General features: G+C 50.5%; 4 protein-coding genes across 4 annotated transcripts; 1 reads left to right on the plus strand and 3 right to left on the minus strand.

Annotated features, from left to right (window-relative positions):
• Nucleotides 1–847: 847 nt before the first annotated feature.
• On the plus strand, nucleotides 848–2,791 carry BO85DRAFT_445007 (mitochondrial 37S ribosomal protein mS45). The gene is made up of 2 exons (XM_025659163.1): nucleotides 848–1,484; nucleotides 1,747–2,791. Exons 1-2 carry the CDS (start codon nucleotides 987–989, stop codon nucleotides 2,413–2,415), a joined length of 1,167 nt encoding a protein of 388 aa, XP_025519487.1. The 5' UTR covers nucleotides 848–986; the 3' UTR covers nucleotides 2,416–2,791.
• Nucleotides 2,792–3,495: 704 nt separating this feature from the next.
• On the minus strand, nucleotides 3,496–6,330 carry BO85DRAFT_434248 (response regulator; the record flags this gene model as incomplete). The annotated part of the gene is made up of 3 exons (XM_025658457.1): nucleotides 3,496–3,882; nucleotides 3,953–4,629; nucleotides 4,707–6,330. The coding sequence occupies 3 exons, from the start codon at nucleotides 6,328–6,330 to the stop codon at nucleotides 3,496–3,498; spliced, it is 2,688 nt and encodes an 895-aa protein (XP_025519488.1).
• A 1,427-nt stretch (nucleotides 6,331–7,757) lies between these two features.
• BO85DRAFT_445008 (PQ-loop repeat-containing protein) lies at nucleotides 7,758–9,551 on the minus strand. Its single transcript, XM_025659164.1, has 8 exons — nucleotides 8,981–9,551; nucleotides 8,828–8,862; nucleotides 8,688–8,773; nucleotides 8,505–8,595; nucleotides 8,318–8,447; nucleotides 8,208–8,264; nucleotides 8,097–8,145; nucleotides 7,758–8,029 (listed from the first exon to the last, which is right to left on the minus strand). The coding sequence occupies exons 1-8, from the start codon at nucleotides 9,147–9,149 to the stop codon at nucleotides 7,765–7,767; spliced, it is 882 nt and encodes a 293-aa protein (XP_025519489.1). The 5' UTR covers nucleotides 9,150–9,551; the 3' UTR covers nucleotides 7,758–7,764.
• A 494-nt stretch (nucleotides 9,552–10,045) lies between these two features.
• Nucleotides 10,046–11,690, minus strand: sho1 (osmosensor SHO1). The gene is made up of 4 exons (XM_025653838.1): nucleotides 11,336–11,690; nucleotides 11,113–11,268; nucleotides 10,930–11,052; nucleotides 10,046–10,867 (listed from the first exon to the last, which is right to left on the minus strand). Exons 1-4 carry the CDS (start codon nucleotides 11,471–11,473, stop codon nucleotides 10,349–10,351), a joined length of 936 nt encoding a protein of 311 aa, XP_025519490.1. The 5' UTR covers nucleotides 11,474–11,690; the 3' UTR covers nucleotides 10,046–10,348.
• Between the last annotated feature and the right edge of the window lie 2,036 nt (nucleotides 11,691–13,726).

The following is a 13,726-nucleotide window of genomic DNA, read 5'->3' on the forward strand; positions in this document are numbered from 1 at the left end:
CCCTTCGTTTGACCCCCTCAATCACGCAGGATGGGAGAAGGATGCGTTGGCCGAGACCAGAACGCCAGAGATCACGGAAATCCCAGAGGGAAATCCTTTGTACTGGATCTGGTTTGAGCTACTGACCACCCTCCCGTGTTGTGATACATTGTTTGCAGCCTTCATCTGGACAACAGCTAATCATTGTGCGGGGCGTTTACCTGGGTACCTATACACTTGAGATACATTTCTGGGACGTCATCTATCTGTCTTACTCTGATCATTGGGCAAGGGGTGTATCCCAAGGCATGTGTTGGCTGCTGCTGGCCGCCTGGGATTGTAGCGCATTGTTCCGTCCCTTATTCGCATCGTGTTTTGCAGCGTTGTTGCTCTTCCGTCATTGCTTGGGTTACATGGGAGTCATGGAGGCTATTACTACCCTATTTATTTCTTCGTCACCTTTGCTAGTCTTGATTCTTCTATTTGTTCCCTTTGCCGGGGGGGATCTGTTGATGAGCGGGAATTTACCCTGGAAAAGAGGCGTGTTGAATTTGCTTCCCTTCTTTTAACTTCGCGGGAAATTGCTCTACATGTACCAGCTTCAACAATGGAATTGCACCGGTCATTCACTTCAGAACGTTTTGACAGTCATAAACCTGGAGGGAGAAAGTTCGTAGTTCCTGTTGGGAGCCCGTGGGGAATGAAGCCGAAGCCAATAGTGAGAATTGCCGGCGGGACCGTCCAGAGCTTCCTCCCCAATCGGGCCAAGCGCCGCACCACCGGTAGCTTCACGTGACCACCACCGCGCCGAAAAGTTTCTTCCTTTTCTTCCGTCGAGTTCGTGCCTTTCTTTCCATCTCGAACCTCCATATCATCCACCTTCCTCCTTCCCCTCCTACACTAAACTCCCTACCCCGTCAATTGGATTGCTTCTCCTCGGAATCTGGTCCATTGACGTCGGAGATCCTTGTACTCTTACCCACTCACCCCCTGTCCCCTTAAACAACATGGCACCCCGAATACAGAACTCGGTCGTCTCCAACTCTCTCCTCCCTTACCTCACCACATCATCTACCTCATCCTCCTCCACATGTCTTCCCAGGCTAGCTACTACATGCCCCTCATCACAAGAGTCATGGCGTTCGTGTCGGTCATTTTCGTCCACGCCGGTCCCTCAAACTACTAGGCGTCGCAGAGAGATGTTTGCGTGGCTCAACACCGACGCAGCTAAGTTGAGAACCCATACCCCAGGCTCAACAAACTACCTCATGCGGACCAATCCCAAACTCAAGGATTCACCGGCTGTTGAGACCAGAGTTTTTCCGGCAAATCCTGCCTACCGCTCAGAGAGCATCCTCAGTGAGGAGCTGCGGACGGAGATCTACAACCGGGTAGTAATAAAGAAAAAGAGTGTGCGTGCTGTCAGTGTCGAGCTGAAGGTCGACATGAGGAGAGTCGCTGCTGTAGTCCGGCTGGTCGAGTTAGAAAAGCGGATGGAGAAACAGGTATGTTTACAGATCCTTCCAAGTCATCAGCAATGCGTTCCCCCTCCTACCCTTCTGCCTTTCAAAGCGGACATACCCGCGGTGTGCAATGATGAGAAAAATTATAAATTCGATTAGTCTTTATGACCCAGTTGACTGGGAATGGTTACAACGCCTATTTTTCTGATATACACCGATTCTCTCTTGTTGTTTTTACTATCACAAGCTCTGATCATGCTGCCTGTACTTTGGTCGAACGCAACTAACAGACTTGTTGTTTCAGGGTAAACCCTTGGCTGTGCCCTACGCTCGTGCCATTCACGAAATGATTCCCGTAACACCTCCCGAGCAGGCCCATGAAGAAATCAACGAACTGCCCGTCCACCGCCTCACCAACCCTCAAATCTTCTATCCCGTCTCTGAATCCCGCCAATTCAACCGTGTTGACGCTGGCCGTGTTTTCTCCGCTGCCCCGGCTTTAGAACACGAGAAGCTTGCCAAGGATGTTGCTAATCCGTCTGAGGCCATCAGCCGGGTTACTCAGAATCCCTCGCGCATCGAGCTCGTCGGCAAAGGCGATGAAGAACATCAGGTCCTCCAGGCGGCGGACGTGCGTATTCCGCACCCGCACATGGTCACAAGTACCCGTGACATAAATGAGGTACCGAATGAGATTCGCCAACACCCCAAGCTCTACAAGGCTCGCCTCAGGGCGCAAGAGGCTGCCGATCAAGAGCGCAAGCGTCTCGCCCAGGAGCGTAAGGAGGAGCAGACGCAGCGTGTACAGCCCGAGGATTCTCGCTTCGAGTTCCGTATCAACGACGTTGTCGTCAGCCAGGAAACCACCGGCAAGGATGGTCGCAACGCTCGCGCTCCTGGTCGCAGATACGGTGTCCCCAGCTACGACCGGAAGAAGGGCCAGGTCAAGATCCCCACCCGTGTGGAGGTCTAAGCTTGCAAATCTTGACCTTGGATTACAGCCCCCCTTATTCCTTCGTCACTCATGTTTATTTCCTCCCCAAATGACATGAAATATCCCTGTATAGCCCGTCCATCTCGCAGTGCGGTATGGATGGTGGATGTATTTGTATGCCCCTCTTGGTTGCCTTGTATTTCAGCTGTACGATACAGTCCTTTTCGACTGGTTGATCGATTGATATTTCCTTTTCTCTTTTTTTTTTTTTCCGAGGAGCTTGTTCGGTTACTACCCCACCTATTTTACTTGGAAGCCATGAATATGTATCTATAGCCCTTTTACTACTATCTATCACCTACTTACCTCTCTTCGAACTGGATACATCAATACTACACTACATATAAGAGTTGAACAAGATACCTATGTCTTTATAATGTCTGTTTAATTCACACCAGTCCATGTAGAATAACAGAATAGAGAAAAATAAGTTACATGATGGTGATAGTATATAATTCAAGGAGGGCAAAACCACCCATCCAATCGACAAAACGGTCTATGTACATCAAGAGCAACTCTACGAGGCAGACACAAGACACAAGAGATATAAGGCCAAGTCCCTTCAAAGGCGGCATACACGTAGATGTATAAGGATGATAAGAATGACAACAGAAAAAACGACAAAAACGACATCTCGATTCGTATGCGTGAGTATGCCACCCTCTTCCTTCCCTTGCCCTTTTCCCAAAGCAACCAACCATGGGAAAACACATATCAGAGACGCCTGTCAAGTTGAAAGTTGATCACGAACGAACAAACAAAGGGAATGAAGTGTATGGCAACCGCGTACGGGGGCCGCGGACGCCAGGAAGGCAAAGAAGTATAATAAGAACATAAGATCGACGATGGGCTATGCTGGGTATCCATTGGAAGACGCAAAATAGCGGGAAATGCGGTTTTGGAGATGAGATGAAATGAGAGAGGGAGAGGGAGAGGGAGAGAGATAGACGATCAAACATGCACGTGATGTGCTCAAACATACAGGCGCGCAGCGGTCTGACAATCGGTCGAGGTGATATTATCCCAATTTGGAGGAAAATTGTATAGCATGAGGAACAATTAGAGTGCATCAAGATCTGCAGGACCGTCTGGAACAGGGACTGATGTTACCGGACTAGCAGGTGAGTCCAAGCCCTCGCCGCTACCACTGCCGGAAGAGTCTTCGGGTGTAACGTCGATGGGTTTAGGGAAACTGGGGGTTTTGCGGTCCTTCTTGGTGGCTCCGTGACTCAAAGTAGAGGATGGCGAGAGTGGTATAACAGGGGACTGTTTCCGCGAAACTCCGTCTCCGCCAGTTTGCATGGGACTCGTATGGCCATCAGACGTGGGCGAAGGCTGAGTGTCATCGGCGTAACCGCGCCATTTGCGCCAGCCTTCAAAGTCGATCAAGGCTTGCATGCAACCCCATTCTGTCACTTTCTGCTCCAGCCATTCAAAGCGAACCGGCTTCGCAATATGTTAGCATGCTGCGATAGAAACGCGAAATGAATGATAGTCCGAGAAGATATATGCATACCTTGGTCAAAAAGTCGTTGCAGCCAGCTGCAAGAGCCTCATGACGATCGCTCTGCAGACTGCTCGCGGTCAGGGCTACAATAATGACGGGACTTTTAAACAGAGACAGATCGTGTAATGTATCCTCGGCCTTCAGAGGTTCCCGACTGCCCGCAATTGCCGAGGGCGAGGCCGCATTGGCAGTGGCAGCGCTCGACCGCCCGTCAGCAGTCTTGGGAAACACACCGATACCGTTCAGGCGTTCGAGCCTGCGGATCTCCTTGGTCGCATCCAGGCCGTTCATGACGGGCAATTGAATATCCATCAAGACCAGATGAAAACCACCCTGACGCCACTTGTTCACCGCCTCTTCACCGTTCGCCGCGCACTTCCAGCGGACGCTGAGACGTTTCATAAACGCTTCCAAGAGACGTTGGTTGATGTTATTGTCCTCTACGATCAAGACGTTGATGGGCGGTACCGTGCCCTCGATGAGGCCTCCAAAGACCCCGCTCAATGCTTGTGCTGCGCTGGTCTTCTTCGGCTTCGCGGAGGATGTGGAGGGGCGTGGACGCGGGGATGCCCCGCGGGCTGGAGGGGTGAGAGATTTGGCCTGCGGGGATTCTGGCGGCGGGCCTGGCGGAGTAGGGATGGACGGAGCAGGCTGCGGAGGGATACTGTTGGGGACGATCCCGGGGTCTACTCACAAAATTAGCAGGTTTCTTAGCAGTTGCATGCGACGTCTTGTCGCTCTTTAAAATTTAGATTTGACCGACCTTTCGCTGTTGGCGCCTGATTGAGGATGGTGGGTGAGTTTGTGGCATGACGAGTTAGAGGCGGCCGGCGGGGATGTCGAGTCCCGCGACTCCCTGGCGAGGGCAGCGGAGGGGCCATTCCTGTTGTCAGTATTGATATTGATGGGGCGGGATGAGCATTAACACTGGCGGACGAAGTAGACGGATGCGTCGGCGGCGTGGGAACACTGGGATTCGCCGGCATGAGCGGAAAGTACTCGCCATGCTCGCCCGGCTCGGAATGATGGTGGTTGTAGTATACCGAATGGCGTGGAGAAGGCTTTGGAGTGCGACGCGAAGGGATATCGATAATCAAAGCTTCCTCGATAGCTTGACCACCCGGGTAATATGAGTCCACCACGCTTGCCAGCGGCTCCTCCGGGCTTAGCATCCGATCAGGAGTGGCCTGCCTATTCGATCCATCTCGCGGAGTAATGCGAATGACAATATCGGGGGCATCGAAGGTTCTGCCAAGCGAGTTCGAGTACTTCAGGATCACCTGGTCCCGTAGCTCGTCCACCAAGCTATCGAGCGAGATGGGGACCAAGGTGGCCGACCCGCCTGGCCGCTTGACCCAGATCTTGCGAGACATGCCTGTACTGTAGGTGGCGGAGCGACCGTTACCGTTAGTCTCAGGCTCTGCGGTCAAACCGGGATCCAACAGGCTGTTGATCAGGTGTTGATGAGACGGGGCCAGCAGCGACTGACGACGGGAGCCTAGACTGGGACGCTTTGGGAAGGGAGGAGCGGGAGTATGGTTGGAGGAGAGCTGAAATTCTGGTTCGACCGACGGATTCTCCGCAACGACATCCAACACGGGCAACTGCGGCTCCGCGACCGTAGGCCCCAGGCGATCGGAGCCTTGAGTTTGGCCAAACTGAAAGGAGGCTGAAAGAACACCACGATCAGAGACAGGGGGAGGAGGGGTAGGAGAAGGCGAAGGGAGCAGATCTGGCGATAGAGTTGTCGGGGGTGGGGAAAGGACGTGCTCGGAAAAGGGACCGTGACTGTGACGCCTGTAGGGCGCGGGGCGAATACGATCGCAAGAAGTCGTCGCGTCCAATTGCTGACGCTGGGGGGAAGCACTGGGACCAGCACCAGCACCGGCACCTGGAGGAACGAGGAGCGAGTGCCGTTGTCCCTCACGTTGTTCCGCGACTGGTTCGGGGGGAGAGGAGGATTTCGATTTGAAGTTGCAGTTCTCCAACTTCTCGACCTGCTTTTCTTCCTCCTCCAACGATCCCCTCGACCGCCCGCCTTTCGAGCCAATCACCGATGTCCGCCTCCCTTCAGCTGCACTCGCCCGATCGTCCTCCTCTTCTGGCCTTTCTTCCTTCTTCTTCTCCTCCTCCTTCTTTATTAGCTTCAAGGCTTGGGGCACAGCTTGTAATGATACCGCGCGCCGGTTGGAACTGATAGGTCGCGCTGGGGGACAATCCGCGATCGAATCGTTCAATTGTCCGGGGGCGCAACTCTGTTGGGCGTGGGCATCATGGGGATTGTTCTCGGCAATAATGTCGCTGGTGGCGGCGGGAACGGACGATGTTGACGACGATCGCCGCAATAACAGCTTTGCCTTGAGCTTGGCCCAGCGACGGTCTGGCATCGTGCAACTGCATAAAATTGTCCCTCAATTCCCCGTGTGACAGGTCGATGGTCCTTTTCAAGTCTACCTCCGTTGCTTACCGCAATGCAGAGGAGAGAAAAGAAATGGACAACCAGCAGCTGACGAGATAGAAACCCAAAAAGAAAAGATAACGAGAAGCAAGAAAAAGCAAAAGAGGATACACCCCCGAAAATAAATAAAAGATCGTGAAAAGAACGACACGCGGGAAAGGTCAGTGAACCCTCCGCCGGTCCAAATGGCATCCAAGCATGAAGGAGAGACGGGGGAAATGTGCAGCAAACAATGGGCCACTCGGCATGGCTCGATCCAAAGGAGCAGTACTAAAGTATGGAGTAGATGGGGAAGAAGATGGTAGTAGATACGATATTGAAGAGAGGGAGGGGGCGAGACTAAAAAAGTAAACTAAAAAATGAACGACGGCAGAGACGCGGCCGGATGGATCGGGGGAGAAAAAGGAAAGATGGATGAGGAAGACAAGGAGAGCGAGGGAGGGACAAGAGAGGACTGTGCTGTTGTGCAATACAGAAATAGTATAGCGACAGTAATCAAGATGGAGAGAAGTGGATAGCTTGAAAGATGACCACAAAAGAGGAGGAGGGGGGGGAGGGAAACAGCCGTTCTAGACTGGGATTGAGGAGAGGGGATGCGCTAACAGCCAAATAATCAAAGGCGAATAATCATGATAAAATAGATGATAATAATGACAATGACAATGACAATGGACTACTACACCCAAGACAGCATCAGAATGATTATCATCCATCCACAACCTTTAATATTACTTACTCCATCCAGTTCGAGAACTTACAACAAAGTCAGGGGAACCCGGAATAGAATCCCAAAAAAATAGCTCGATTTTTTCAACCCACGCTTGGACCCGTAAGAGCACCGGGCTTCCCTTGCCATTTAAATAAGTGTCAATTTGAATAATAATCTCAGCTCAAACCCTTCAAAAAAGACCTAAAAAGTCTAGGTAACTTTCAATGCAACCCGACGGCAGGCGCAAAGGCTTGTTGTCCGCGTTCAATTGCATGACTAGCGACATCCCAAAGGCAAACTAAGATCCCTTAGTACCGTCCAGCTGCCACGGCGCACATGCATCTCTGTCTCTGTCCAGCGGCCTGTCCGCAACATTCTCGCTGCGTTTCAGGCCCAGAAAATGGGTCTCGATGCATGACTATCTATCTATCCATCCATTTCCTTTTTCTTTCTTTTCTTATGTAGTAGTAGTTGCCTCGCATCTTTCGGACCGTTGGGCGGGTCTCGGGTCGAGATGCCATATCTCAGATCTGTACTCCGTAGTAGGGTAAGTTTGGAAGTAAGTACGTTATAGTAAAAAGTATCTGATTCGGCGAATGGCAGATGCACCCGCAGCGCCTATCACCTGCCACCCATTTTCCGCTGCCACGGATTTCAGGCATCGGCAACATTTCCCTCCGAAATGCTTTGCGTTACTTTTGGCTCTGAGTGCTGCTGCTGCTGCTGCACAGGGCTGTTGTTCCCTCGGTGATGAGAAACGATCCCATCTTTCTTATTATCCTGAGACGTTTCGACCTGATTTCGCTCCTCCAGCACTTCATCGATGCTTCTGCCAGATGCCTTGGCTTCCTTGCGTACTGCGCGGTATCGAATCCGCCAGATGATATGGCTTGCATATATTCCTGCCTCAAGGACGACCCTATAAGTCACCCACCCGGGTCAGCCAGTCCACAACTAGTACAAGCCCGTATATCCATCCAACTTACACGAGGATGTACATGATCCCTCCGAGAATATCGAACGAACCCTGGGCAGCTAAAAACCCTCGTTAGACCTCACATGATATTAAATACGGTTCCATGCCGGTGCAAGCGAACCTAAAGCGAACAGCGAGAATAGTCCTCCCAGCGTATCAATGGACAAGAACACCCAATCTACGGACAATCAGTAATGTTTCAATCGCGATAAGACACAACTAGATACTCACTGAACCCAATGACGCGACCATCTCTCTTCCACAGTTCAAAATACGGCGGCACAAGCCCAGATGCTAGTAGAATCGCCGCAACAACTCCAACCACCAGGTCCGGCCAGGTCACGCCCTTATTATATGGTATCTGAACAGCGAGAGAAATCAGCTATGATTTGAATTGCAGGAAGTAGCGGGGACAAACCCTCAAAGTGAGAATCAACAACGTCTCAATCCCACCAAACAACATTGCCGTACCCACAACTAACGACGTTGCCTTGAGACAAGTATAACTACTATAGTAATCACACACAAAAATCATCAACATCCTCCCAAAGCCAAACCCCCCATCCCAGCAGCAATAGCAAACGAAACAAGGATCACATACTGATTATAGTATAATATCTGCCCCCAGCTCACCAGCGAAAAGAAGCCGAAAATCTGCGGCTGAATCTGTAGCGGTAGATTGACCTCCTGCGAGCGCCCTCATTAGCTAGTAGATCAATCACCAAGAAACGTGCTATTCACCTGCAAAACCATATAAGCACCCATCGGTACGGCACCTATCCAATAAAAGCATCAACTCATCAGGTCAATTTTCCATCCCATGATATATGCAGGCTATAACAATCACAAAAGCGCGCAGAAATCAACATGGAGTTTGTTCCGAAAAAAACGTACAAGAAGCCCACAAAAGCATCATCAAAGGCGGAAACCCATCGGTTTTCTTCTGTCGCCAATTATACCAGATCTGAGGAATTAGCTGGATGCACCAGAGGACGGTGCCAATCGTGCCTAGGACATAGGAGGCAACCGTGATGTTGCCGTCATCACTATCGCTAGCAGTCATAACGCAGTAGGTGGTTGGTAGTAGTGCATAACAACTAAATAAGAGACCGATATCGGTGTGTAAGTGCACAACGACAGAAGTACTACTTAGTAGTATGGCGACTTTCCGAATACTACCAGCAATGAGAAGTATATATACAAAAGAAGGAGAAGAAGGAAAAAACAGTTAAGGAATCACTACTGCCATTATCACTGCTTCCCCTGCAGAACTTATCAAGCGGAAACGCTCGAGCGAAATAAAGCCTGAAGAATTAAATTGTCCGGGGGAAGTTCCGCCGTCAGTGGGTGGGTGGGCAAAGAACTACTACTTATCCGCTGGGTCTGATAGCGGAGGGGATAGGGAAAAGGGGCACATCATTGGACAGAGCGGGGAGATGGAGAAAGCAAGAAGCACCGAAACTAGCACAAGACGGGTAAACCAGAGGAGAATCCAGGGAGAAAAAGTTCTAGACGGGGACTGGGCTCGGGCGGAGTATTCGGGAACGGGTGGATGAATAGTTCCAAGGAACACACAACATGTCTGGATGGGCCGCTTCACGATGCGGGACTGCGAGAGAGAATGGGCTTGGATGCAGCGGTTTTTCTGATACCTCATGTCGGCCAGCAGGGAAGTCAATCGCTTGACGCACGTGGTCGCGGAATAAGATCAGTCAAATGGAAGTTTACTTGATTTCTATATATCTATCCTGCTTATCTACCACCATTTCAATGCAGGAGATCGAATGCGACCTGTCTAATTTGACTTGTGCGACGTATCGTTCATTTATAATGAACAGTCAAGAGGTGAGAAGATAGCATAGCATTTAAACACGGACTCATTTCCAATAGTAACACGAAAGAGATATAACCGTCAAGGATGAGGGTGCTTCTGGGCATGATCAAAACAGATCCGAAGGCCATACATAACATATCAACAGCACAAATTCCCGCTGAAGGAGTCGGGGAGCACACATAATTCAAATATGCCAACACGCACAACAAAACGAAGAGAAAGGTCTCTAGTGAACGACAAATAAACCAACAGAATACACAGGGCCATCAAAACGTAACATGACTTCGCGAACCAGAATCACGCCGAGTGATACTACTCGAAGGGTATCAAAAACTGATTTTTCTCTCGCGACAAAATAGCGAGAACCATGACAGACCAGAAAGACAGAAGAAGGAAAGGACGTGACACCGTGGATTGCTCTGCATCGATCACAGCAAGATCAGGTAGTTGGATGGAGCAATACCGGTCTCTCCGGTGGCCTTCCTGGCCTGCCACCATCTACCGCTCACATCAGACACCTCCAAAATCTCATGCTTGGTGAAACTGATCTCATTGGCGTCTTCGGGGTTGGCCTCATACGAATAGATGGCCTTCGCACGGTACGGATATTCCGTTGGCTGGGGAACCTCATCTGGTGTGCCATTGTTAGGCAGGTTCGTGGCGGACGGGTTGCCGAAGCGGGGCTGCGAGGAGCTGCGGTGTTCGGAGCCAGGGGCTCCACCGGGGTAGCCCGACACGGGGGAAGAAGTCTCGAAGCCATTGAGTTGGGCGGACGTGTACATCTGCGGGGGCTGGCTGGATGTCGTCTCGGGTCTATTGCCGAAGGCGGTTGACATAGGCCTGCCATTTCCATACGAGCCAGCACCTTCCTTCTGAAGGGCGAACGAATCGATGAAGCCGCGATGCGAAGCCTGAGGGCTAGATCCGAAGTAGAATATCCAAATGATCTGCATAAAAGGTAAGTCACGTACTGCCTAGTGGGTCTGTGTCGAAGCCGGTTATCACTTACAATAACCATAGCCAAAAGAATGAACCCAGCACCGGCAGCTTGCGATGCGGCGCTGTTCGCATAGACTAACGAGTTGATGGAGATTGTTGTAATAACAAGACCAGCGGAAAGATACCCCACGATCTGCCATAAGTCAGTACGAAGGGTTGTCGAAAGATTGGGTCAGAAGGCATGGCGACATACCGCTATGTTGTAGACGGTACCAGTATCGGTGCCGAAGACAAGCGCCATACCAGCAATGCAGCAAAAGGAGTAAGCAACAGCCCACCACGAATAGGTGGGGTATCCGCCATGTACGCCAGTGACGATGGACGAGATGAATGCGATCAACCAAGCCAACTAAACGAAGAAAAGGTGATTAGCCGTGAACCCGAGCCGTCGCACCAGAATGGATTGGAAATCATACAATTGAGATGGACGTGGTCGCGAGCGCAAAAGGGTCGCCCAGAATATTGCTGGCTCTGAAGCGCGCCATTCTTCGTGGAGGCTCAGGATAGGTATATGGCTTCTGGAAGGAGGGGGAACGCGAAGAGTAAGCCACCATGAATGTGGTTCGAACGAGGTCGCGGAAAGTTATATAGAAGCGTCCGGAATGGGAGGATGCTGTTCAAGACGCGATGCGACGATGACTGTGAAAGCCCCAATGGTGTATATGGATAGTAGCAGAGAAGGTCCTTCTATGCTTTTGATTTGTCGAGTCAATAAACGATTTAGGTCGGATGTGATCTGTGAATGGGAGACCCGTCGAGTGTGGCAATGAGCGTGAGATCCGACCAAGGTGGAAGAAAGTGTCCGACTACAGAGCAATTAGCCAGGTGCTCAGGTGGGCGAACGTGTATGATCAAGGAACATGCAAGTTGATCGACGGCGCACGGAGGACATCGTGAGGAACGACAACAACGCGATCCCCAAGGAGCCTCATGCAGGGAACAGGACAGAAAGGTAAAGCGGATGAGTGCGACCAAAACTCGAAATAAGATTTAGAGGAACAAGAACAAGGATCGACGCATCACATACTTCTGAGACAGACAGGTTAAATGAATGTGGAATGGCTGAGGGTCGGCGAAAGGGGAGGAAGAGAAGCAGTGGCACCGATCGTCTCAAACCGGCGGAGCAATCGAAGGAGTGATCGAGGAACAAGTGCTCGGAGAGGTTGGCTTGGGTTGGTGTGCAGACAAGCCCACGGAATGCCCCTTGCAGAAGCACGAAGAGAAACAGCAGCACCAGGCTGGAGAAGAACGGATAATGATGAAACGTTAGTGTCGAAAAGAGGCGGATGGAGAAGCAGAGGAATGAATCAAGAGAAGCGGGAGACGGAGGAGGGTAAAAAAAAAGAGGGGAAAAGAGGGAAAGAAACAAAAGGTGATAGATGAAATAGAGATAATAGAGAAGATGATGGGGGGGAGGGGTGAACGAGTGAAACGAGTGGGAAAGGGAAAGAAAAGTCGATGGGGTAGACAAGCCGACCGGATAGAGGAGAAGGGAAGGATGAGAGAAAGAGAGGAATGGGAACGGCTGGAGATGGAGAAAGGCGAAGCCCAAATCTGGAGGGAGCCGTGAGCGAGGCCTACTTAGTTCCAGGTTCGAGGTCCGGGAAAAGGAGATGATGGATGGGGTGGGTGGATGGATGGATGGATAGTGGATGGGAATGGGGACAATTGGGTGGAAGGGGAAAGGGAAAACAAATGGGATCGAGTTTCAGAGCGACGGTGCCTGGCCCGAGTGGCCCACGCGAACCGCAGAAAGACAGTAAGTACTTACCCTCAGGCACTGTCTTTTTGGGGGCCCCTGGGTTTAGTGCGTGGCCTGCGACGTATGGCAGTTTGGCATACATCTATCTGTCTATCTATTAAACTAATAGTTCTATTTCTATTATTCTGTCTACCTAGTTCATCAGTCCATAGATAACTACTACTCAAGTCTACCAATTAACAATTGGGTACTACTAGGCCGTTTTTCTGCCGTTACTATTCTTATAGTAACTCGGAGGATGTTCTAGGGAAGGGGGGGAAAGAACCGGGCTGTGAAGGATGACGACTGTCTTGGTAGGTAACTAAGTATTTACTCCGAACTTACAGCAAAGATAGTATCTGCTGTCATTTCGTTAATCGCAAGTTTGTAATTATTTTTATTTTCTCAATTACGGTCGCATTAATCTCAATGGGTGAATACATTAAATGAAAGGATACTTAAGCTCAGCTTTAGTACGTCGTCCCTTTCATTGAGATTTTCAAGAAAAAAAGCCTAGACTAGACTTCACAATAACAATGATTATATTTTAATTGGCATGTGCACGTCAAACAATTTCAATTTTAATAATTCATCCCGTTAGACAAAAAAGTAAAATTAATTTCCACGGGCCATCTCAATCCCCTCTCACTACTACCACTTCGGTTACTAGTAGTACTACTAGGTAGTGTCAATGTGTCTTTTTTTTTTACACCCTTCGGGAGAGAGAATACTAATGAGATCGATGCATTTTCCTTATGAAAACTGGGTCCCGGCCTAATCCGCTTTGAGGCGGCACGACACGCAAACTCCGGCCATGATTGTTGTTTGATTAGTCGATTTCCCGGAGGGCCTCGTCGCCCCTCTTTTAGTGCCGGTGGTGGATTCTCTTCGTCCATTCTGGCCCCTGGAAAGGCTGAGGCTGAGTTGTGGCTCTCGTGGCGGCGTCGATGGCCTGTGTCCACCGTTTTGAACAGTTAGTTTGGTCGCTGAGACCTGCGAAATTCAGTAACTAGTTACTACTGCAGTAGTCCGAATACATAACGAGATCATTGGTAGCGATGTGCTC

The sequence above is a fragment of the Aspergillus piperis genome, assembly GCF_003184755.1.
Source record: "Aspergillus piperis CBS 112811 unplaced genomic scaffold BO85scaffold_2, whole genome shotgun sequence".
NCBI classification, from domain to species: domain Eukaryota; kingdom Fungi; phylum Ascomycota; class Eurotiomycetes; order Eurotiales; family Aspergillaceae; genus Aspergillus; species Aspergillus piperis.